General features: G+C 46.7%; 2 protein-coding genes across 7 annotated transcripts in view; one reads left to right on the top strand and one right to left on the bottom strand.

The window, feature by feature from the left end:
• Window positions 1-9,657, top strand: part of LOC146867954 (uncharacterized) — a 35,124-nt gene extending 25,467 nt beyond the window's left edge. The window contains exons 3-4 of the mRNA XM_085608694.1: window positions 6,434-6,523; window positions 8,023-9,657. Of these exons, the coding sequence (XP_085464820.1) occupies window positions 6,434-6,523; window positions 8,023-8,149 (217 nt within the window). The 3' untranslated portion in view covers window positions 8,150-9,657. The remainder of the gene's footprint in view (window positions 1-6,433; window positions 6,524-8,022) is intronic.
• Window positions 1-26,643, bottom strand: part of RASSF4 (Ras association domain family member 4) — a 420,812-nt gene that overhangs the window by 183,618 nt on the left and 210,551 nt on the right. The window lies entirely within an intron of this gene.

Here is a 26,643-nt window from a genome sequence, read left to right as displayed (position 1 = left end):
GGCTTCCCTCACTGCCATCCTCCACTAGTGCCCCTCATTTCTCTATAGCCCCCCACCCATGACTTCCTCCTCGGATTTCCTCACTGCCACCCTCCACCAGTGCCCCTCATCTCTCTGTAGTTTCCCCCCACCTTGTGACCTCCTCCTCATATTTCCTCACTGCCACCCTCCACCAGTGCCCCTCATCTCTCTGCAGTCCCCCCACCCCGTGACCTCCTCCTCAGATTCCCTCACTGCCACCCTCCACCAGTACCCCTCAGCTCTCTGTAGTTCCCCTCCACCCCGTGACCTCCTCCTCTGCTTCCCTCACTGCCACTCTCCACTAGTGCCCCTCACGTCTCTGTAGTCCCCCCCCCCCCGTGACCTCCTCCTCGGATTTCCTCACTGCCACCCTCCACTAGTGCCCCTCATCTCTCCGTAGCTCCCCCCCACCCCATGACCTCTTCCTCGGATTCCCTCACTGCCACCCGCCACTAGTGCCCCTCATCTCTCCGTTGCCCCTCTCTCATATCCATTCCATTTGTTGTATAGCGCTACTCATATGAGTGTAGTGTGCAGTAGCGGCCCGTGGAGGGAGTGCCGCAGAGCAGTGGGGTGGGGCAGGGGTAGTAAACTCCGGCTCACGGCCGACCGGAGTAGTGTAAACAAATAAATAAATAAAACGAATTCCGTTGCGCGCGATGAAACACCAAATGCGTTTCAGCTCGCGCAATGAAATTCATTTTATTTGTTTACATTACTCCGGTCGGCCGTGTGCCGGAGTTTACTACCCCCCGCCCTACACCACGGCACTCCCTCCACGGGCCGCTACTGGTAGGGTGTCACAGTACTTTACATAACAGCACACATTATACAGAGACAATAAATCAGTCTACGGGGAATGTCACATAAGCCAATGAGGATTACAAGGTGTAGAAATCACGTCATCCATACTGGTGGGCAATATATTTTACGGGGGTTTGGTCTGGAGAAGCACAAACTCATGATTTAAAGAGTACTCCGGTGGTTGGGGGTTGGCTTTACTGATAAAAATGTATAACTGCCCAAACAAACACTTTTTAGCAACATTAGAATAATGAAAGAATGGAGAAGTTCTACCTATATCATAACACAAAAAAGCGAATTTTGTATGCAGCTCTTTGATGACAGTTCATAAGTCACTGTCCTATGTTAGGATAGTAACTTCTGAACTGCAAGTAACACAACGATATCTGTGACAGATGTAGTAACCCACTGAGCTATTCCCATATAATTCAGTTTATCTACATTTAAAAACTACCAACAGACAAATGGTTGCTCTGCAGCAGGTTCGTAAATCACCAGTTATCTGAACAGTTTTTATTGTTGTTGTACATCGGTGGCAGATTCACTGCGAGGGTCAAGGCTCATGTTTGGGTGGGCCTGGCCCACCCGGCCCACCCTCTAGAACCGGGCCTGGCTGTTTGTCTCCGAGTGCCCAGGAAAGACTAGTGAATCATTTATTTACATAACGGACAAAGAAGGACATGAGCTGCTTAAGCAAATGATGTGGTTCTACTGTCAGGGATGCCAACTTTGGAACTAGGTAACCAGGTTCAAGTCCAGCTTCGCTCATCATCCTGTGATCTTGGGCACTTCACATAATCTCCCTCGCTTAATAAGTTAATGTGACCTTGTGTAAAGGAACTGGTGCTCATATAAAGCACTCCAATGCTCTTGGGCGGAGGTTGCACTTTACATTAAAAAAACACAGAAGCGCACAGGCGAGATGGTAGTGGAGGAGAGGTTGGGCAGAAGCACTCTGTGCCTGAGAGTGACATGGGTTGGGGTGGGGGGTGATAGAGAAGCCTACAAGGAAGACAGCTGTATAAAACTTGCACTCTCATGGAGTACTTGAAGAAAAAGAAAACAAAAAAAGTTCCCGGAAAGCAAGCACTCATGGAAGAACTGAAGGAGACATTCAGAGAGGTCATAAAAAGGCTCTGATCCACGGGAAGGCCAACAACATGTTGGAGGGGATAAAACAAATAGGCCCAGTGAACAGAAAGCAAGCAACTGTAATTGACAAAAGAGAAAGACAATGTTAAGCAATGGGGGGCATGCATTCCTAGGCCAACTGTCCTAGAGCATATCACCAATATGTCTTTGCAAGCAGCAGCTCTGCTGTCTGGTAGGCTTCGACTTAAAACAGGACGGGATGTCTCCATGGCTCTTTTCAGCACCACATATGTGAAAGTTAGAACTATTCACCAGTGCATGTGTTCAGACAGGGCTGCGAGGTTTGAGCCAGTGAAAAAAGTTACCTTGGAACCGAATATTTTAATAAACCGAGAATGATGGGGTGTCCATGAAGCTGGTTATGGTCCGTGTCACTACAGGGAAAGTCGAATAACAAAGAGCTGCAGGGTGGCTTTCTTCTGTTAACCTTTACTTTGCAGAGCTTCCGACCTTTTTCCGTGAACATGCTTTTTGGTGTATCCATGGGCAGTCACCAGGGAAATTTGAAAATATATAAATTGTTGAATTTGCAGCTTCATCAGAAACATGGCCTATGGGCATGTGTCACGTGCTGGAAGAGCCACGAAGACAGACAAGGCATATGGGAGGAAATTAACTTTTCTCTGTGTGTCTGCTTTTAGGTCACGCCTGGGCAGTGCATGCGCTGCTCTGCGAGGCATGCTGTATTCAGGTAGAGACTTGAAGCTGCACCCACTCTCCGCCCATATTTTTCATTGGCTTGTGTCATTGTCCACTGTGGCTGTGCATTGGTCAATAGGCTTAGTAGTCTTTCCTTAGTACCGCCTTGTTTCATTTTCTTTGCATGTATGGAAAGCTTAAATGTTATCACACTAAAGCCTGTCCTACTGACTTTGCCAATGCAGGAAAAAAGTAGGAAAATTGATCTCAGTAGAGAATGCATAAAAGAACCAACTGCTGAGGACGGCATAGTTTTAGTTTATTTTTCAGAACACTCTTCATGCAGGCTAATGAAAGAACTTCCTGGCAGTCGGAATGATACATTGGCAGCTGATAGCGTGAGATGAGAGAGTAATGCTCGTGTGGGTGGAACCAAAGCCCACTCTGTGCATATTTTGAAGAACTGCTAAAAATAGGTCACCCACACAGCTGGACTATCAAGCCAGACCTAAAAAGGTATGTTTACCTTACCTAGAGAGGCTATTATTAGGAACAACGTAGAACTGTCATGAACTAATATTTGATGTATTTTGTCAATTACAACATACTACGGGAGTCATTCACAATATGTGGGAAACTGTAAAAAAAATTCTGTGAAATGCATCTAAAGTGATTTTTAGGGCATTTAACACTATTTTTATATTATGAGAAAAGTATCGCATTCCATGGTTATTAGTACCAGGGCATAAGTGACAAGCTGGTGCTAATTTAACACTGATAATTGTGGGAAAAGACAGAAATCATGCTTGCACATTTATCTTTAAATGTAATGTCATGATAACTGGTTGTCGTACTGCTATTATAGACTGGTTGCTTAACAGAAAAACATCCAACATTCTGCAAATGACGCCATTAGTGGGGCAATGCTCATTTGTACCGCTTGGAAATGCAGCAACGCTCAACTGTACTTAAACAGCATAACGTAGTCTGTAAAGTTCTTCCACAGATGCCCTAAAAAGCGTTCTTGTAGCTCTTCAGACATATAAGCTTTTCCGTCTTGCTTGATGCCACTACGGGCCTTAAACAATGTTACTGATATCACTGGTAACTCCGCCCATAATTCCTGATACTGGTGCCCTTAATAGGTGCGGGAAGCAGGTGGTGATAGAAATAACAAGGGGCCCGATTCACAGAACTAACTTAAGACAAAATCCTAAACTTACTACCATTTTGGTATTCACAAAAGGAACTTACTCATTTTGGTATTCACAGAAGGCACTTGCCCATTTCGGTATTCGCAGAAATTAGGACTCCTAACTTTAGGACTCCTAAATGCCTTCTTGAATACCGAAAGTCTTAAAGTTAGGATTTTTCTCAGTTTAGGAGTAGTAAAGTTAGGACTCTTAACTTTAGGACTCCTAAATGCCTTCTGTGAATACCGAAAGTTTTAAAGTTAGGATTTTTCTCAGTTTAGGAGCAGTAAAGTTAGGACTCCTAAATTTACTACTCCTAAACTGAGAAAAATCCTAAAGTTAGTAAGTTAGGTTAGTGTAGTATTTAAGGATAGTAAGGTTTTTTTAAGAGTCAAGGAAGTGTTGTGTGAAGGGGTAGCAAAGAACTCATAGGGTTCAGGAAAGGGTAGCGTTAAGGGGTAATATGGAGTTGTTAAGTTGTTCAGGAAAAGGTAGCATTACGTGGTCGTAATGAGTTTTTAGGGTTCAAGGACGGGTAGTGTTAAGGGTTAGATAGAGATTTTTAGGGTTCAGGAATGGTAGTGTTACAAGGTTTGTAGGGATCAGGGAAGGGTAGCATTAAGGGGAAAGCATTTAGGGTTCAGGGAAGAGTAGGTTGGTAAAGAGTTTTTAGAGTTCAGGCAAGGTGGCATTAAGGAATAGTTAAGGACTCGTAGGGTGGACGGAAGGGTAGGCATCAGGGGTAGTAAGGGATTTTAAGGGTTCAGAGATGGGTCTCATTAGGATAAAGTAAGGATTTTGTAAGGATTTTATAGGCTTCAGGGAAAAGTAGCATTAACTGGTTTGTAGGCTGCGGGGAAGGGTAGCGTTGAAAGTTTTTTAGGGTTCATGGAAGGGTAGCTTTAAAGGGTAATAAGGGTTTTTAATGTCAGGGAATAGTGTTAAGGGTGGTGAGGATTGGATTAGGGTTCGGCGAAGGGTAGTATTGAGAAGGAAGGTTTTTTTAGTTTTTAGAGTTCAGGCATGGTAACTCTAAGGAGTAGTAAGGATTTTTTTACAGTTTAGTGACAGGTAGCTTTCAGGGATAGTGATGTTTTTTACGGTTCAGGGAACGGTACCATCAATGGATAGTAAGGATTTTTACGGTTCAGAGAAGGGGAGCGTTAAGCGATACTAAGGGCTTTTAGGGTTCTGGGAAGGGTAGCATTAAGGGTTAGTAAGGAGTTTTTAGAATTAAGGGATAGGTATTGGTAGATAGTATGAGTTTTTAGGGTTCGTGTAAGGTAATATTATGGGGTAGTTAGGGTTTTTCAGGGTTTAAGGATTGGTAACATTAAGGGAAAGTATGGAGTTTGTAGGATTCAGGGTAGTGTAAAGTAAAAATACTACATATTAAATAAGTACATTAATTTAATACATACAAATATTACGTTTGAAGTAAACTAAATATATTAGTAATGTAATTTATGAAAATTAAACAATGAATTAAAATTAAGAATTACATTTCGGGCGCAGAGGAGTTTAAAGCACGTCTCTCCAGACCATAGATCTTGAAATTGGGAATTAGAAAGAATGAAACGCTATTTTCTCAAGGAGTGCCATGGTAAGGTGTCTCTTAAGTTGATGGCAGAAAGGTACTGCTTCCAGAGAAGAAAAAACACCATAATTATTTAGGAGCAATATAGCATTGTAGTGACATTGACCTGAAGTTCATACTCTGTTGTAAGACAATACTGGACTTGAAAAAGCACTCTGGCTCATGCAATTTAATAAACAAATGATTACAACTCCTGGAGGGCAAGTACTTTTTGTGGAAGCACACAACCTCTGCCCAATCAAAACATCTCCTCCTGTCCACCAGCATGTAGGCGGAGCCAAAGTCCTTCTCTGTAGAACTCCTTAACGTTGATTTTTATGTTGATCACATTAGGGCGGGTGACAGGTGCACTCATAAGCCAGACGTAAATAGCTAAATGATTGTGTACTCACACACTGGCCTATAATGGAACTGGTGGCTCAGTGAGCTGATGAATCCCTCGAAGGGGGTCTCAATTTAACCATATATGTTATGTTATCACTGATTTGTAGCGTGCACGGCTACCCGGAAGAGTGTCCCGGCGCGAGTCCAAGAGAAACAAAACAAGGAAAAGAGACAGTGGCACCAGTAAAAACCTACTCAGTTGAATAGGAAAGTTTTGAGTTTTTTCCTAAACTGAGTGGAATTCCGAAGGCTATGCAGATCAAGTGGAAGAGAGTTCCAGGACCTCGCAGCCAAATAAGCCAAGGAGCTGCCCTCCTTCCTTTTCAGACTAAATCTGGGGGTGGAAACCAAGTGCGTGTTCGAAGAGCGCAAGAGTCTGTCAGGAAAATAAACACAGGTTTGAATGCCAGCATCCTGAATCAGCCTTTCACGGTTGAAGCGAGGACCACACTGCGACTAGCACCAAAAATGCTTAGTTTTGGTGGTGAATTTATTATAATGTGCCAATCGTTAAACACACCTTTGCACATACACTGGATCAACAAACAGCCACAAACACGCACACACTTCCACTTACAGCTCACAACTCACCTACACTCCCAAGGAATGGTCGGTGTTAACATTCTTTGGTTTTCTCTTCCAGATTGCATTTAAAAGGCAGGAACAGGCCACTCTTGCACTGCCTGGACCCTTTCAAGAAGCAAGGGAAGCAGCTGCTCTCCTGCTGGAAGAGGCAAGTCTCATCTCGTATAGGGGACAGTGTCAGGGATTGGCGAGGGGAGGCCTGCCTCCCACAGGGACTGCGCTACGAATGGCTGTGCCTCCTGTTGACTGCATGGAGCTCTGATGGGCTGGGTAGGGTGGGCCTACTTCTGGTTTCGAACCCAGGGTGCTGCTGGGACAGTTTTGTTTTCATGGAGATATTATCTTTGCACAAGTCTCAGACAGACAATATAAAGTCCCTCTGATGGGGAAACGCCCCTACATCCAGTTATAGGATGACCACAGTTTGCAAGGACTGACTGTCCATGGGTTATGAGCAAGGCAGCTAAGTACTCTGATTGGGGACTGAGGAAAAGTGATTGGTGTAAATGTCCAGAAGGTCACATACCAGCTGACCTTTTGTCAGACATGCATGGTATGGTACCAACACTAAGTTGGCCGTACTGATCTTTCAAAATATGGTGGGGGAGGGGCAACATGTCGGAAGAAGAATGGATCCATTCCACAATTTCATGATAACCACAGATTATGTAAATTAAATCCATTTAGATTAATTTCATGCAAATGTATCTTATATTTACATCCTGAACTTCTGACCCTCCTGGACCTGCCATGAACACCCCTGTTTTAGAAGCATCAGTTTCTTGGGTAATCTCCTGATCTGCCCTCATAGGAACCAAAGACAGATTGTTCCTCCTCCAGCAAACCCGTCCCCAGATTACTGTCAAATTTAGCACACCGTAAATCATGACAGACTCCACACCCTGGCACAACAGATTATTTCATTGGTCCGACCGTTCCCCTAATGGCCCACTCCCAACAGGATGTTCACTGGCTCTTGGCAACTAACGCCCGCCTCCCATGAGCTAGCACCAGTGAAGCTCCTGGCACCAGTGCCTCTATATTGCCCCCATTGCCAAATCCTACTGTCCCGGGCAAAGTTTCTACTCTCAGGGCTCAATTCACAAAGGTAAACTTAGGCCTGAAGTCCAAGTTTAGAACTTAAGTCGAAGTATAGACCTAAAGCCTAGACTTCGACTTCAGGTCTAGACTTAAACTTCAGGCCTATCTTTACATTGTGCATTGGCACCTAGGTGGTTACAGTAGAAGGCAGGATGGCCAGTGTACACCACCCTCCTCACCTGTCCCCCAGGATTGGGGGAAACCATCCGCCAATCAGAAATTTGATCTTAAGGTATTCCTATAGAGACTTTCCATCATGGGGAATGTACAATTAAAGTCCCAGACCCCGGCATACTTCAGAGTACCAGCCCATTTCAGGAGCTTGTTGCTCATCTTCCGAGTAGAGACCTTAAAATTCAAGAACCCACTTGTGTGAGACTTCAGGATTGGGACTTTAGTGTAACACTTTAAGAGATGTTAAGATCTGCAGGGGTAATAACCCAATGTAGTCTATGTGAGTGTTTGGAAAGTCCATGGAAGTGAATGCCCGCCAAAGTTTGAAACCAAACTTGAACTGGGAAGTAATCTGACTTAATTTCTCTACAGGATTAAACGGGATGAAAGTAAGAAAAATGAATGCATAAAGAGGAAAAGGCTGAGGACGAAGGAAAGCAAGAACAAAACCCAGAACAAACAGACGAAGAAGAAGCGGAAGCAGAAGAAAAACAAATAAATCCGGGTTGGGTTTCAGGATACCCGGGCTTTACCGGCTCACCAGCACATGGAGGCGGTGGTTCTGTTGAGGTCTCAGAGCTCCTGAATCCAGTATTCTTTCCATAGCAAAGATGGAGAGGGTAAAACACTCAAAGTGGAAAAGGGTAACGTGGGATGACTTCTCCTGCAGAGTATCTCCGCCCCATACCATACTCTTTTGAGATAATGCCCATGGCATACAATGCTTTGAAAATCTGGCCAAAAGAGAGGACGGGCTGACTCCAGGGTAGGATCATTACTGTCACCAGCGCCCTTGATCACAGCTCTTTCACATAGAGAAGAGCTCTACACAACACAAACCTAAAGATACTACCTCTACAATGGGTCTGCAGAAAGCTGGATTAATTTGTACAATAAACCAGTCATTTCAGACATTACAGATTGTGAAACAAGTATATTGTTTATAATTCTTCCTGAACACTTACAATTCAAGCAGTCAAGTAACATCACAGACCCCGGGCCACCACAGCATGGGCTTGAACATCGAAGCACACCATGAAATTCCCAACACATTGGTAACCACCTTAAAATCCATCCTTTCGCATATCAACAGTCCCATGTTGTCTGAACCCGCATGATCCATGAGCGCTATATGGTAAAGCACAGATTCTTCAAGCAGATTGGACATTTCCATAAGTTCAATGGTTCCGTCTCAAGTTAAAGAAATGATGGATGGCAGGTATGCTACTCGCCTAAATAATAGGATTTAATGAATAGCTGATCCATCACCAGTGCAACCCCAAGCGAGAGAGATGGAGCCTTGGCAAGGGGGCGAAACCCAGCTCTACCCAGAATCCGGTCTGGGGCACGAATAGTCAGGACATGAGCTCCTCTAGCCTGAAGTGTTATTGTCCAAGTCAAATCAAGTTTGCAGTGTCTATATTAAGAACCTTGAAGAACCTGATAAGACAAGATGGATGCCATCTCAGCTAACCCTAAGCATGCCGTGGAATGCTGGATGTATGGAATGTTGGGGACAGTGTGCTGGGCCTAGGTGGGCAACTCATTATATTTAGAACGAGTATGAAGCCCTGGCAGGAGTTATGATTCTGTAGTTATAGGACAAGGGAACTTTTCTGCTCTTCGTTGGCTCCATTTGTCAGTATATGGGGGACCCCCGCTATTTATTCCCTCTGAAATGGAGTTACGAGGCCTATTTCCTACATAACAAGATAGCATTGAGGCTGCACTACACAGGCTCATCGTCTCCGGACACTCAGATACACGAAAGAAAATACAGTGCATGGGTTTATACAGCTCGTTCCAGCCACTCCAGTGCACAAGAGTGTGCACTGGTGATAGTTTATTCACCAACATTGACCCTTTCCCCAACTTGATAGGATGAGAAAGAGCAACCTTTGAATAAACTTTCTAAAGTAATAGTATGTTTCCAGTGTTCAGCTGTAATACAATATTTGTTTTTCTTTCATATAAAGACCTTTGAGAATAAAGTGACTATTGAAAGATTTTAAATGTCTGTGGTCCTTAATTCTTAGTAAAGTTCAACACAACCCAAGGTAACACTTGGCTACCTAAATGAAGCCAGATCATTCACATTATCCGAATACTTTCCTTTGTTTCTTTAGAGCCGTGGTACTCCGAATACGGCCCGCGTGCCGCAAGAGGCCTGACAGACCTTTCTTTGGCAGCCCACGGACCTTGTAGTGGGTACTCAGTAAACACATAAGAGGGTTAGTAAACACAAAAGAGGGCCACTGGAGCATGCACGATATCAGCTTCACGTCGCATTCCCCAGCGGCCCTTATTTGTGTTTACTGAGACCCTTGGTGACGTCACACGCTTGGCACTGGCGGGAAGCAAAGGTCCTTTAACCATAAGCTGTTGCGCATTCACAGCTGACTTTTACGGGGCCTTTCAAAAAAAAATCCTGCTGCCTTTGTGGATGACATCTCTGCCCGCAGCCTGCTGTTACCACGCCGTCTGTAGCCTGCTTTTTGCCAACACCCTCTGCTGCCATTTTGGACTGCAGCAGGGGACCTCCCATGGATTGGGTCAGCCGGCTTCTTTCCTCGTTACTCGCAGACCAGCTTCTTTGCCGGCCAATGTTGCCAGATTGGGCTATTTCCCGCACAATTGGGCGACTTTTTTCCCAGTTGTGCGGGTAAAAACCATGCCTGGCAGGGGGCTACTTTTTGGGCTAGATTTAAAAGGTTGTGCGCAATTTTGTGGCCTGGGCGGGCGTCGACCACGAGGAGTCCGTCACGTTAGGGTGGCAGTTACTGTCTGTGGCAAGCGCCAACTTGTAACGCAGACAGTGCACAGTGCACTCACTCTTATTTTGCACATGCATGCTGCAGGGGTCACCTAGCTTTGTTGTTGTCAACTTGTGTGTGTGCGGGCCAATGTGGGGGTCCCCCAGGGCCGTCAATCCAGTAGCGCGCGAAAACGCTACCAATGACGGCCCTGGGTATAATTTTTTGGCCAGCCCCTGCGGTTCTCTATAATGCTGGGACTGCGTGCGTACGTCACGGTGCGTGACCTGACGGAGCTCTTACTTTCGGCTCGGCTCAACGGTGGACGCCAGGACGCATCATCATCATCATGAGGAGTCCGACTGGAGTCGGACGCACGTGGTGTCCCTGCTGCCGCCGCCCACTGTGGTCCACTGGTGGTCACCCAGGCCACAGGCAGCGGCGGGTGGTGCCCGCAGGCAGCGCTCTCTGCGCAGCGCAGGCTAGCCAGCCCAGTGAGCCCACCACCAGTCGACAGCACAGCCTGGAGTCACGCAGCACAGCAGCAGGCTGCCTGGCGGCGCCCGCAGTTGCTGAGTCCGGACTTCGACGCCCGCCCCGACCTCAGGTGAGTGAGTCAGAGGCGCAACTAGAGCCAAATTTCGGGGGGGGGGGGGGTTGTAAGAAAAAATTTCGAGGGGGGTGCTGAGTCTTTAAGCAATAGACAGAGTGGAGATTGGGGCAGGGAATTCTTTCCGTCTCATCATTTTAGAAAAGTGCAGTTTCAATATTATATTCAATTCAGCCATGGTTGCTGCATTTTTATTTCATGAAACTAACAACCATTAACAAAGCAAATGGTTCTGGCTTGTTGTAGGTGTAACGTTACTTGTTTTGATATATATCTGGATGCAATGACAGAAGAGGCAAAATACCAGTCCGGCGATACACAAAGCCAAGCACAGATTTTTAGCTTAGTTGTTTTAAGCAACGCCATTAATTACATCAGACACGCCCCTTGGAGAGACCCCCAGTTTTTTCATCCCGCTTAAAGCCCTGGAAACACCATGTCACAATCACCTCATGGCCTGGCACTGTGCATCATGCATGACTCATGACTTCCACTTTTTCAGATTGCCTATGTGCAGGTGCATAGTGAACCCTCCCCCACCCCATCTCTTGCTTTAGGAAGACAGCAAGAGCGAAATTCTTGATGGGCCTCTTCTGTCTGCAACTCTGAAGACAAAGGCTCAGCTTATAATTAAGAGGAAAAGGTGGGCGAGTGAGTAAGTGAAGGGATGTGTGGATGGCTGGATGGATTAGTGAAAGGGTGAATGGATGAATGGAAGGGTGAATAGATGGATAAAGAGCGAAAGGATGGATGGATGAGTGAAAGGGTGGCTGATCGGTGAGTGAATGGGTGGATGGATGAGTGATAGGGTCAATGGATGGATTCATGAGTGGATGAGTTGAAGTATGGGTGGATCGAAGAAAGGAAGGATGTCTAAGTGAAAGGGTCAATGAAGAGAGAAAGGGAGGATGAGTAACTGGGTGGAGGGATGAGTAATTGAAAGGATGGCTGGATGGGTGAGTGGATAAATGGCTGGATGGATGAGTAGATGGTTGGGTGGAAGAGTGGATGGATGAGTGTACGGCTGGATAGGGTGAAAGGGTGGATGAATGGATGAGTGAAAGTGTGGATGGAGGGATGGATGAGTGAAATGATGGATGGAAAGATACGTACGTTTTCAAATGGATGAATGTTTGGATATAGATGGAATTACTTATACACTATTACGCGACCTCCTTTGATGTGTCTGTAAAACATACCTTTTGTCCCGAAGTTTTGTCCTGAATTTTGACCTCCCGTCCTGAATTTTTGTCCTGAATTTTGACCCTTTGTCCTGAATTTTTACACTCACCGTCCTGAATTTGCAACCATGCCAGTTGGTCACCCTATTTGTAGGAAGTGATGGATATTGATAGATGCCAGGAAGTTGACGTAGGTAAAGAGAGTGTTTTAACACCCAAACCAAAACTGACCACATCGGTTGTTCGTAGGCCAGCCCAGCTTAGAAAACGGTCGTGCAGGGGCCACCCATCCTCGCACGCACCTGCTGGCAGCACCACGTGCGTCTGTTTACCACTGTCCTGGCATGGATCTGACACTCCGTGCTTCACCACGTTGCTGATGCCAGGGCGCGCACTGCTGCACACTGTTTGCCGCTCGAACTGGAGCTGATTTCGGGGGGGGGGGCTGAGTCTTTAAGCAATAGGCAGAGTGGAGCTGCAGGGGCTCTTAGAAGTCGCAGTGAGAACTGGTCTTAAAAATTTATAGCATTAAGGCAGGTGCCCAGTTAACACCCTCCCACCATCTGTATATTGAATAGAATGTATATTTGTCGTTAAAATTGTTTCTGATGACAATTTGTGCATAATTGGAGACTTGCTAATTTGGGCTGGTTTTTGGGCTGAAACTGGTCTGATTGGGCTTATTTTGGGCTTATATTTGAGCGGCTTTGGGTTTGGGACGGGTCTAAAAATCTGGCAACACTGTTGCCAGCCTGCTAGTGGCAGCAGACTAGCGTCTTTGCCAGCCTGCTTACCAACAGCCTGCCTTCCTCGTCTTCCTCTTTCCTTCAGGTCAGTAGCCATGTGTACATGTGATGGCCTAATTTCTTAATTTGACTCAACATTATACTCTTTTAAATCAAATGCAATAGGTTTCTGTTATGCAAACGTATCTTGAACTCGCTCATTTGAAAGTTGCTTGAATTTTTGGTAGACCTGGACATTTATATCTGCGTTGCGCAGCATTTTAAATGGCTTTAAAGTGGACTGGGTACCTCTGGGTCTCAGACTGGGTAGTAATTAAAGAGGCACTGAAACACGTCCCTTTCGGGGCCTGTATTCATGCCCTTAGCTTTACAGGCAAAAACACTTCTCGATTTCTGAACAATAGGTGTAAAAACATTATAGTAATCCATGTCGTTCCTGGTTATATTTCATATGCTTTACTTAGTCTTTCATTCCCAAAAAGGGTTTCCTTTGATCAGGACGTTGTTCCATTATTTTTTCATTTTTATGTTTTTGGCTGCATATTGCTCTTGTATGGTGCATACTTCGATCTAAGTAGCATCCAGATGGTTGTAACGAGACACAATTGAAAGCTATGGAGTTGAGGCTGGAGGCACTGCCTGTCAAAAAGGTGCTCAGAATAGATTACATGTCTTACAGTCAATAGTCCTGACTTGTTTTCGGTGTATGACAGTTGTGTTACATCTGGATGAATAACACAAAGCTCAGAAAGGGAAAAAATACCAGTTGGTTATCATTTATGGGAAGCATAGCATTTTAGTTTACATGTTTAAGCCATGATCTAATTTACATAGCCCGCTCGACTTTAGGGGGCCCCTCAACTTTAACCCTGGCTAGCTCGTTGACCCTTAGTGCCCAGTCAGACCCCTGACTTGGGTCTCCCCGTCAATGTGAGGGCTGCCCACCTCTACAAGTAATCATGGAGCTGGCCGGGAAGGCGAAGCCTGACACTAAGGAGGTCAGCGAGGAACGTCTCCAGGGGGCGGAGCCTCACAAGCCACGGAAATGCCGGCAAAAAGAGCCCGGCACCAAGAAGGAGGGGGAAGGCGATTGGCCGGCAGAGTTCAAACCTACCAATCACCTAGGGGTGCTGGCGAGGGCAAAAGGGATAAGAAGGGGGGCAAGGTCAAGGAAGCCGTATTGTTGAGAATCCCAACCGGAAAGGGGGACGATTATTGGCAAAGGGGTTCACAGCGGGGTTCCAAATTCCTTATCAGGGCCTACTGGTCAGCTGCCTGAGCCGCAATTTGAAGTCAGTTAGCGAGAACCCAGAAGACGCTAGGCAAAAAGGGGAGAAGGAGCTCACCTTAGGCACAATAGCAGGTCCATTTATAGAACCGCCGTTTGAGAATGCTGTAGTCTCCCCCCCTGGGCCTTGTATCTGTATCTAATAAAGAGGAAGGAAATGTTGTCTGATCCATCACTTTTCATACCCACAGGGCGAGTCAGTCAATGACTGGCTGGATCAAGGGAGCTGTTCAGTATCCTAGGCCACAGTGTACGAGGCAGTGGATATAATCAGAACAATGGGAAAAGGAGCGCTGCAGGCAAAAACAGACATTGAAACAGCGTTCCGACTCTTACCAGTTCACCCCGACAGCTATCACCTGCTTGGGTTCCAGTTGGATAACTCATACTATTTCGACAAATGCTTGCCCTTGGGGTGCGTCATCTCTTACGCATACTTTGAGTCCTTCTGCAGTTACCTCGAGTGGGAGGTAGGGTCGTATCACTCGGGGGTTGGGGAGGGAGGAATACACTATCTGAACAACTTTATGTTTATGGGGAAGCCAGGTACACCGGATTGCGCAGGCCTGTCAGAATGCTTCATTGAGTTAACACAAGTCGTAGGTGTTCCACTAGCGGAGAAGACCGAGGTGCCAAGCACGAAGCTAGCCTTTCTGGGAATTGAGCTGGATACTGAAGAAGGGGTGTGCAGGCTCCCTGCAGGCAAAGTAAGGGAGATGCGTGAGATAGTACAGAGACTGTTAAATAAAAAGAAGGCTACACTGGGGGAGATCCAGCAGCTCCTAGGTAAACTCAACTTAGGCAACCGGGTTATCCCGGCAGGAAGGCCTTTTGCACGGCGCCTTGCATGGTTAACAACGAGTTTGGCAAAAAAGCACCACAGGGTGTGTCTCCCACAGGGAGTGAAGGAAGACCTGGGGCAGTGGGACTTCTTTCTAGCTAAATTCAATGGTACATTGATGTGGCACGAGCCATGGGTGACAGCCAAGCAGCTTGAACTATTCACAGACACTGCTGGTAGCGAAGGCTTTGGGGCGATACTGTGCACTGCCTGGACATGTGGCACAAAGAGGGGGTCACAAAAAACATCACCCTGCTAGAGCTCTTCCCCAGCAATGTGGCATTCATGATTTGCAAAACAAAACTCACCAACAAGCACATTATGCTGTGGGTAGACAACCATGCAATGGTACAGGCAGTGAATTTGGTGACCGCAAAATATCCAAGAGTAGTGAGGCTGCTAAGACACCTGGCCAGTTGCCAGCTGAGTAAGAATACAGCAATAAAAGCAAGGCACGTACCTGGTTGACAGAATGCCACAGCTGATGCTGTGTCCCGTTTTCAATGGCAGAGATTCCGTGAGTTGGCACCACAGGCGGAGCAGGCCATGACGCCCATGCCCGAACAGATCTGGGGCCTGGTGGAGCGGAGCTAATGATGTTGGTGGAGAACGCACTGGTGCCCAAGAAGGCGCAAAGATATCCAGGGACATGTGGAGGCGGGTGCAGAGTGTAGATCCTGGGACATTCTTACGTTGCAAGGGCTCAGAGGTGGGCCGAGGGGTGCAAACAATACAAGGGTATATACACTAAGAAACAAGGCTAGCGGTATCCCTCTAGGACAGCACCGGATTTCTTATTACCCCATCATGTTAGTTGGTGATATTTCAAATTCACCCTAGGTGTGCACTCTTGATTAGCACCCGCCAGCACAGTACTGTTCCAGCCTCTGGAGCATACATAAACAAACAGCAAAAGGTGCACCACCTCCAAGAATAAAGTATATTTTAAAATTAGTCCATGTCCTCGGTGTCTTTTCTTTACAAAAATTCTTCTTTATTGTTCATTTGTTTATAAATGCAATAAAAACAGCCAAAGCAGCCAACGCGTTTCGTCCAACTTGGGACTTCTTCAGGGCTGCAAAATTTTATGGAAGGGTACATATAAGTAACACATATGACGACATTTCGACAAACAACATTCTAAGACAAGGGTATATGGCTGCGAAACACAGAGGTGAGGTGGCTTGGACAGTCAGGCATGCGATAGGCACAACTGCTGGCGTCCTTCAGGAGGAATTAGAGAGGGAAGAGAGGGCAGACATGGTCATAGTACATCTCGGGGGGGGGCGAATGATCTGGCAACCCTAGGTAGGAAAGACTCACTAGGTATGATGGTCAGCCCTTTTGTGGCTGACCTCTTTTCTCAGTGATCGCACTTTCCAGGTCTTCTCCTCCGGTTCTTCATCCACTTCCCGTTCATCTGCGTATGGAGTTCCCCAGGGGTCCACTCAGAACCCATTGCTCTTTAACATCTATGTGAGACCCCTTGCGGCCATCGTAGAGGATGCTGGCCTCTCCTTGTACTCCTACGCCGATGACACACAAATAATTTTTTCTTTATCTTCTTCTAAAGATGCTCCTGTATCTTCTCTGCAGAGTGGGCTACGTCAAGTATCGGAGTGGATGCATGCCAATTTTTTTTAATTGAACGGGGACAAAACTGAGGTCATCATTCTGGGCAAACATAAACATCTTTGGAGTCCAGGCTCTTGATATCTCTCGCCCGGACTACGGCAATGTACTTTATCTGGGAGGCAGTAAGGAACTTTTGAATAAGCTCCAGGGGGTTCAAAATTCTGCCGCACGCCTTCTTTGCCACGTTCCTAGAAAAACCTCCATCTCTCCTTTTCTCCGTAATCTGCACTGGCTTCGCATCGAAAGCCGTATCAAATTTAAGACCTTATGTCACATTTTCAAAATCAAGCAAGGTTCATCTCCGGCATACTTGCAGGAACTTATTCGCCCTTATGCTCCTCCCCGAGCTTTACGTTCTTCCACTCTAGGTAACCTAGTACTTCCTAGATTCAAATTGACCAGAATGGGTGGGCGTTCCTTTGCGTGTCTTGGACCTAGACTTTGGAACTCCCTCCCTAACTTCATGAAAGATGAATCTTCTTACCTCAAGTTTCGACGAGACCTTAAAACCTGGCTCTTCACTCAGTAATCAGCCCAGTTACTTAGTCTACAGTTGTGGACACACTTGCGCCGGGAAACCCTGTCTATGGTAGCTGTGCGCCATATAAATTTAATTCATAATAATAATAATAATAATATCTGGGTTAACAGAAGTGGCTAGGCTGGTACGCTCGGCGGACGTCATATGGTCTGAGGTCATAGCATGGCACGAATGGCGTGGCGCACATGACCACGCAGCACTGGGAAGGTCCAGAAGGAAGCTGAACATCTCTATGGCAAAAGTCTGCAGGGGTAACGGGTGGGGGTTGGTGAGGCGCGGCCTCATCAATCTGGACACCGCTGGGTATTACGAGGCAGACGGAGTTCACCTGTCAGGGATAGGGATGGATACGTTCATACTCAACTCAATAGGGGCGCTGGAGCAGCTAGGGTTTCTATACGGAAAAGGGGAGAAAGGGGGGAGCTGCCAGAGGTCGGGAAACCACTGGCAGAAACAGCACAAAAAAATAGACATGACAGCACACTAGCCTAGGTTGACGAGCCGCAAAACAGTGTCTTTGGGATGCCTTTCGGCAGAGGCACTGAGGGAGCAGGCGAGGGGCCAGCACGGGGTCAGCAACAGGCAGTCACGACATCAGCAGCCCGGGCCGGGCCTGACGGCCACCCACACAAATTGGCGGTAGCACGGGTAGCTTGGAGGCCGCAAGCACTAGGCACCAAAGGGAGGCCGTCACTGTGCTGAAGTGCTGTAAGGAGAGTAAAGAGCAATGCATCCGTGTGATAAGTTTATAGATGTGATGCAGTGCGGAAATCAAGGGACGTACAGATGACCACAGGTGACCACAGAAATGTGAGGTTTATGTTTCATGCTTTCAAAATAAACTGCGGTCACTCGCACGTCTGGGAAGGGTTCTCCCTCAGCTGTCACTGGAGAGCAGTGTATGAGCACAACGCTTGTGCAGCTGCACCAGCACCAGCCTCCGCACAAGTGAAAACATGCCCACTGTCTGCCGGTTACAGCAGTGAGGAGGATTAGAAGAAGTCTGGTGAGGTGAGGTGCCTTCTTGGATCTTCGAAGGATTTTCCAGCTCCTTGAGCAAGGAATGCATCCCTGCCCCATCACGCCTTGACAACTTGTTCTCTGGAACATTCTTTGATTCTGCGAAAGTTAAATGAAACTTAAAGCAGGAACCTGTGCACCTATTTGTGGCTTCGATGTTTCTTTCCAGAGAGCTTCACTAGTTCCCTTGCTCTTATTACTGCGGCCTGCCGGCCTCACAAAGGAAAAGGAACGCGGCCGCCCTCTGGTGCTCCAAGCGGAGGTGTACACACCTCTTCTCGGGTATTCACAGGTATCGTGAGCGCGAGTCAACCAACGTGCGTCACGGGGTAAAATGTGAGGTGACGAGCCGCGTTTTCAGGACCGGTGCATATCATTATAATCAGCATTGGCCTATGTTCGGAGAGACATCGCATCCGTCCTCGCGCCACAGCAGCCCCTGCTGCACTTCCTCTCTCGGCCTCGAATTCTAAACTGGCTACATTGGCGCCAACTTTTAAGTGGTATTTTGCTCTGTGGCGTGAACGCGCACTGCATCATTAGAGATGATTAAAACCTTTTTGATTTCATCACGAAAGATCCAATCAATCACTTCTGTATGGCTCTGTGTAAAAATTCGTGGTACTTAAACAGTTTTTAGAGTGGGGTGCAGGCCTTCAATATAAGCCGAGTTAAGCATTTAACTTTTACTTTCCATGCTGCGGATATATATTTTGGGATACTTGTACTTTACAAAGAAAAGCAGGTAAGTCGTTATGTATGTGTAAGAAAACATCTAGAATATTTCATTTTACCTGTAGCCCAACAAGAGGGTCACATCTAAAAATTACAAGATACCCTAAACACACAGTCAGGGGAAGGAACCTTAAACATAACTTTCCATGTTAAAACAATTAGCAACACTGTGTCAAATTAAGTTGCCTCTCAATAAAATAAAGGCCTCTTTACAGTTAATTCTCCATCAAGGATACACTGGTGTGCTGCACATTGTTAATTCCTTTTACAGAGTCATAGTTTTGCAGTGCTTGACTGTGCCAGGACTAGCATTTCTTAAATCTCCAAACAAAATCCCACCCAAAAATGGACACGGTACACAAGCAGTGTCATGATTGGCTGGGATAGGCTAGGAGCCTGGGTGATTCCGTTACGTGTCTGCTGCCAGTGCTGAGAGAAGAGGACGGAGGAGAAGCGGCGGCGTTCACAGGTAAGTGAATTTTTTTCACACCACCCCTGTTCAGAGGCAGCCGCCACTGTACACAGCAGCCACCTACAGACTTCACAAATGTTACTGCCGCGTAAATTATTTCCACAATTGCAAGATCATCCATTGTCTGTTTTCTCTCTTCAGAATCTATACTGGGTTTCAGACCGAAACATTCCTGGACTACAATCCCGTCATGCAGCTGCTCTTTCTTGTTGCTCTTCAGGATCATCACGCTAATGCAAAAGCAATACAGATGCCAATGGACTGCCATTTCAACAATAGTCCCCTTAACAACCATGATATACACTGTAGGACCATTCAGAAAGAGTTAACCTAAACATTCAACACCGTCATGGGCACAACATCACATCATAGCTATGTACTGGCCATGCAAAGCTGTGTAGAGACAACAATCTGCAGAGTCTGGGCCATGAACAACCAACCACCCAGCCCTTTCGAAAAATGGCAAATCCTTCCGCACACCCATCCATACACATAAGACTGACAATATAACAAATCTGTAGAAGTGATACACAACCAAAGAACCATGCATAAATGATAAATAGGAATTCCAAAACTGTACAAAAGGGGAGCTCATATTAGGAAAGTGCTGGGGCAGTTTTAGTGGTAGAAGTAGCTACACACATACTGATAACTTCAAATAACAGGCATTAGACACGCTCATTGAGCTGGCTGGTGATGGTTACTCAATTTTCCTGTACCACAAAAGAACCTTGAATTGGGCGAATTCCCCTCATCTGTGAAGCAGTCGACAAAACATATGAGATGGCTTCTTTGATGTCTTTGCTGCGCAAAATGTCATTCCTTTTGCTGGGCCGGACATAATCGAAGCACACTCAGTGAGAGCGAGTAGCTCAGCTTAAACTATATTGGGAAAGCCATCCTCACCCAGCAGTCTCCAAATGAAACAAAAACTCGGCTACCCTGCGTCCAGCCAACATCACCTAGAGAGAGTCCCTTCAAGGTCACAGGGACAGCCGAGGTAAGATGGGGTTAGTGACGCTTATCTGTGAGTCTAAGTGGAGGCATGAATACCATACTAGAGTAAGGAAAGCCTACAGAGGATATCTTTTTGCGAGATCAGAGACTAAAACAACAAGCATTAGCAAAGTCAATAGGTCTCGCCTTTGCACAAGGGTCTATTTCTGTTTTCTCTATTCTACAGTAGTTGTGTGCATGGCAAGTATAGATGGTTCGTGTTTGTGTTACTAAATAGTTTTTAATGTTTTGCTGACTAAGTGATGCATGTTGGATGTTTTGTCTGCCTTGGTAGCCCTCTACGCCTCAGCAAAGAGCCCCAACTCAGATACACCAATAATATAAAAACTCGATGGATCACGGGGGGGGGGCACTACTGGGACAAATACCACATTACAACAACTAAAATGAACACTGGTTTATTGTTTGCCTCCTTGTTTGTCACTTATAGCCCTCACATCTCTACAGGCCTCTTTTTCTTCAGGTCACGCCTACTTCATACATTCCATACGTGGGTGTGGAATCTTTAACATAATCCTGTGAGACATCATTATCACCCCGCCCACATTTCTAAATGGCGCTAATGTCGATCCCTCACTTGTTCCTATATGTCACCAGGGAAGAGGGTGTGGTGTGCTGGGCCGGAGTTATTGATTACCCAGTTCCAGTCCTCTTTAATGTCCCTGTTATGTCTGCATGCTGCGTCACAGGAGTGCCTAGGAGGGAGGGGGGCCCACCAGCCATCACTGCTCCAAAAGGTTTCAGTGCTGCATCAGTCCTTTGAGAGAGGGAAGTTTAGGACTCTCTAGTGACGTGCGGAGCGGGAAGCCGCTGAGGTAGGCTTTGATGTCAAAGTGCAAGTGAGTGCTTTCCTTTGTCACATGGACGTGCTCAGAGTGACCAAAGTGGGCTCCAGCCCAAGAAAGAGGTGGTGTCAGTTTAGAATTTGCAGTAGAGGAAAGCAGAACCCCATATCCTCTCACAAGAAATGTCAATCGCCAGGGGCCACGTAACATAAGCACTCTGGGTGCTTATGTCCCACTTCGGAGGACAAATGCAAAATAAACAATTGATGCACGCAATGCTGAACAATGTCAACCACTCACCCCTAGTTTGAGATCGTGGCCTAAATCCAATGTTTTTTTGCTCACCCGCTTAGGGTAACCCCAAATAGGACGGTATGCCCAGACATGGGACCCGTGCTCACCATGCCACTGGATTCAAGCTATCCTGGCTGATGAGTGGTGATACCTCGAAAGTTGACCCTCCCCTCACCCCCAACTCCAGCCCCTACCGCCAGGGGCTGGTGCAACAAAACTGCCAGCGCTGCTTCAGGTTCCCAGTCCGGCTCTGATGTAGATGTACTTTCCGGTCCACCATCATCCGGAGGCCTTTCTTCCTTTTACCTGTGCTGTAGCAGAGAATGACTCCTTGTATGGTGGCTTTGAGCACCTCCTACAGTGTTCCTGTGAAACAGGCTGTGTCTTTATTGTGTGAGAGATAAGTGTCAATTTCCACCCCAAAATGGTCTCTGGCAGCAGGCTCCTTATGCAGCCATGTATTGAAGTGCCAGGCGGTTCGGGGTGTCTGAGGTCCGTGCCATAAGGTTAGTGTGACTGGCGAATGGTCAAATTGGCCACTAGCCAGGATGTGTATTTTCGCTATCCTGGCGGCCTCCGTAGTGGGTAGTAGAAAATAGTCGAGGTGAGAGAATACCTTATGAGCCCCAGAGAAGGAAGTATATGGCGATCCCACACCTCATTCTTGTTCACCACCGCAACAGCTTGGCAAAGCAACACAAACCTGCAGATTAGAGGGTTCAGCCAAGAGTGTGGATTCTGAACCTCCCAGGTGTGGGGAGCGCCCGCTGTTTTGTCAGTGTTCCAAACAGGAAAGCTCAAAACAATCAACTAGTTGTTCATTACAGCTACAGAATCTGGAGCCAGCCTTATGCCTGGAATTATGGTTTGGCGGAAGTTGCTGTGGGAGAAGTATCCCAGGATAATAGTGAAAGGCCACTCCCTTTTCTGCCAGTCTCCACAGGTGTATGAAGGGTGAGTTTCAACCTATGAAACCAGAGGGCAATAAGTGACCAATGTGTTCAAGCAGTGTGTAGGGTTGTGAGGAGAGGTGGGGGCCTGCGGCTTCATCCTTTCCTATAGTTTGTGTGTCTCCACACATCCAAAGTAGTTTCTGCCTACATGTTTTGTCATTGGGCCACATGCAACATTATTTGATAGCCAAGGTTTTATTAGTCACCAAATGAAGAGCTTATTCTAAAAAAGTCTAATAAATGTCTTTCGATGCAACCCCTGGTATGAGTAGTGTGTGTACCAAGCACTAAGAAAAATTTAAGTTTTAAGATTTTTTTCTAAAGGGAATGTAATTAGTCTTAGTGCAAATGTCAGCTCATCCAGGTGTAGGAAGCACAGCAAAGTTCAGGGGATTGGTGGCACAAGGACAGTCTTGTGGACTTAACACAACATATCTCATATTGCAGGTGACCTTACTACTCAAACCTATAATTCAAATAATCATGCATGGCTTGAAAACACAAACGAAACATTTTTGCTTGGCTTAGTGTGCCGTCGACTGATATTTTGCTGTTTCTGTCAATGCGAACAGCTATCTAACACAGCAAGTACCATTACATTTACAACAAACCAGTATTATTGGCTTTGTCAATGGTTGTTAGTTGCATAAGATAAATAAGCAACAACTATGGCTTCGTATAGTATATTAAAAATGCTTCAGTTCTGAAATGATGAGACTGTGAAAGAACTAAAACGAGTCTCTTTGAAATTACATAAAAGGCAGTGAAGGGTGGGACTGCTATATTTAAGACATTTTTCCACCCTGAGGATGAGGACAAAAATGGATAGCCCAATAGGGACCCGTTTCAGCACCTGCTTTTTAGAACTGCCGGTGCTGAGCACCGGTAGGACCCGGCCCACTTAAAGCCCTGCTCCTGGGAAAATTTCAAACTACTGAACTCCTCAAGCGCCGAGAAGGCACTGCTGGTGAATGGAAAGCTCACACGGAGGGAGTCCTCCAGAAATAAGAAGACACTGCTGAATCAAGCTCATGCAGTAGTTCTCTAGAATAGGAACAGTTTTTCTTTCACCCTCCAAGCTGCTGGTAAAGATTGAAGGATATGTTATTTTGCCAATATGGCGGCTGTCACAGGGTTCTGCTAACTGACAGTGCTTTCTGGTGCTGCTGGGTCTGGCAGTATAAGAGTTCTTACTCCTCTCTAGACCCAGCTGAGATTTATGCTGTTGAGTACCTTGCTCGGTGGTGGGCCGCCAGAGTCGCTATAGACCAAGGCAGAGTACTGCTACTCTGGCAACAAGTCCTAACATCCAGGACATCTCACTTTACTTTGGCTTGCATGGCCTCTGCAGCCATTTAGCCTTAATTGAGTGGAAAAAGAACAATTGATGGACAGAATGCAGAACAATGTCATACATTCACCCCAGTACAATTGGGTGGACCTCAGTGTCAAGCAGCAGACCTGAGCCTCAAGGATGCTGTTTGACTACAACGATGTGTGCAGATTCTGGACGTGGGCGACTCTCCGCTTCTGTGGCCAGGATACGCTTTTGGTGGCCTCTGTAACAAGGTATCACTCTAGGGATGGGCCATGGTGAGCACTCAGTACTGGAATAGATGCCACTGCGGTGGAGCACTGTAGCCAAAGAGGCCAGAGTGTCATAGACGTGACCTTAGGCAGTGCTACCTAGCTTTTTCCTGCTCCCTGAAGTGCTTTGGGCAATGGCTCTGCCCCTAGACTTCATCTGAGCACTGATAACCAATAGCACGTGAAGGGCGGGAGATAGTGTTTGTGGGCACTCGGGACAAACAAACAAAAAATTCTGATGGGGCCTTTTGACACCAGTTTTTCACCATGCTCCACTCCTCCTAACGATGTATTAATGCATCCTCCCCTGCTACCAAATCATTTCCCCACAAACAAAACCAGATTGCAAGGGGCTGCCCAATTTCTAATAAACTAATCCATTTATCCCAAGCATTCAATATCAAATATGAGATCACTTCACATCTTTTTTTTAAAGATGCAAATTAATTTGCCGAAACACTTTTCCTATGGTATACTCAGTTTATTCCTCCAAAGTGCTGCAAGGCCATATGAATGGGAATACAGCACTATACGAATCTTTAACAAAGCATGGTGGTCTTTGAATGAGTCGAGTTATTAATAACAGCCTGAATTTCAACAAGTTAGGTATCCAGACTTCCTCTACGGAACATTCTGAAATCATGGAGCTAAATAGGCCATTTTACAGCAGTATTGTCACATACATTTCAGAAAAAGCGTAAATGCTGAAAGTGGACTCATGTAATATTCTTTCAAGTTGTGCCAGAAAGCCCTAACATCACACTTCCCACGTGTTGCAGGTTCACCTATCCCAAAAACCTTTTGAAAAAGTAGGAAAATTAGGCAAATTCACGATCTCACTGTTGTAGGACTTGGCCCTTTTACCCTCAGTTGTTTTCATTTTTCATGTTGCTACAGGTTCAGGGAGCCATTTTATCTACCCCTGAAACTTCTAACTGAGGGCCTGAAGCACAAAATGGTGGCCACCTGTGACATCACCAGCATCCACTGGAACCTACCAGCACCTTCCAGAACATTCCAGGAACATTCCAGAACTCTGTGACAGTTGGAGGCGGTTTAGAATGTTGGGAGGTTAAGACAGAGTGTTGGCAGTTGGAGCTGGCAGTTGGCACCTGACTGGTGAAGAGAGAGGAGCACAACAGTGAAGGAGGAAGGAGTGAAGCAGCAGGGGTGGAAACTTGTGCCTGGAGTGGGGTCCATAAACCCACCCTTGATACTTGTCCCTACTGATGGATCCCAGCCTATAGCCCTGTGTGGGAAGAAGACAGAAGAAACTTATCCTAAGGACCCGGACAGCAGGAACAGGCCTTAGAACCAAGAAAACAGCAAGATTCTGACCTGAGAACTGGTTTCCCTGGAGCCGGGCGTCGAGTAGCCTGAGACCTGGAGCCCGAGGTGGAGAAGCGGCGCTGACTGAAGTAGCAGACGTCGTACCCGGAGCCGCCTGAGGTCGTGAGAGGGCGCCGACGGAGGTCGTGAGGAATACCAGAGGTCGAGGAGGAAGTGAACCGAGGTCGAGCGAGCGGCGTCATCGGAGGAGTGAAGTCCGCCCTCCGGAGTCGTCGGAGACCGAGGTAGAGGAGCACCGGAGGTCGGGAGTGAGGATCGCACTCCGGAGTCGCCCGGAGCCTGTGAGGAGGAGCACCGGAGGTCGGGGGTGAGGATCGCACCCCGGAGTCGCCGGAAGTCGACATCGAGGCCAGGCCGGCCGACGTCATCGGAGCCGAGAGCGCCATCGGACCGGAGCCGCCCGAAGTCGACATCGTGAAGAGACTGCCCGACGCCGTCGAATCGGAGGTCGAGATCGAACCGAGGCCACCGACATCGGACCGGAACCGCCTGCCGGCGTCGTCAAAGAACTGACATTGTGCCGAGGCCGCCGAGACCGAACCGGAGCCGCCTCACGGCGTCGACACGACTCCAGCGGCGTCGGAACATCAGAAAAAGGGCAGTAAGTGGAGTAGAGGGCGCCTAAGGCCCTGTGGAGACCTGAGAGACTACTCTAAGGGGCTAGGGAGGTGCTGAAACCCATCTGACTGTGCCTGGGGTGAACTGGGACTAACCTAGAGAGGTTGTGTGGAGAAGGAAAGCCAGGGCATTGGTATTTCCCCCCTTTGATCTACCTCAGTTTAGGCCTCAGCCTTGTCCCAGCCAGGGAGTAGCCTCCCCCCTCAAGCCTTCCACATCCCTACAAGCTGTGCCTGGGCCAAATCAGCCCTTAAGAAGTGAAGTGTCATCTGATTATATGAGGGGTGCTGTATACTTGTAATTATTTATTGGGGATACTGTATTTATTGAATTTTTATCTATTTATTGCTGCACTATATTTATAGGTCCACAGGACTGGATGGTGTACAATATTTATTGGTACAGTATTTATTGCCTCGAAGTATTTAATTGTCTGTATATATTGCACTTGTATTTATGCCCTGTTATTTATGATCACCCCTATTTATTTCATCAAACAGCAAATATTTATTTGACCTGCACAAATTGAAACTTGTATATTGTGATTGACCTATTTATTTTTCCAAT

The sequence above is a fragment of the Triturus cristatus genome, chromosome 1_2 (genome assembly GCF_964204655.1).
Source record: "Triturus cristatus chromosome 1_2, aTriCri1.1, whole genome shotgun sequence".
NCBI classification, from domain to species: Eukaryota; Metazoa; Chordata; class Amphibia; order Caudata; family Salamandridae; genus Triturus; species Triturus cristatus.
This window is presented reverse-complemented; position numbering and strand designations above follow the sequence as displayed.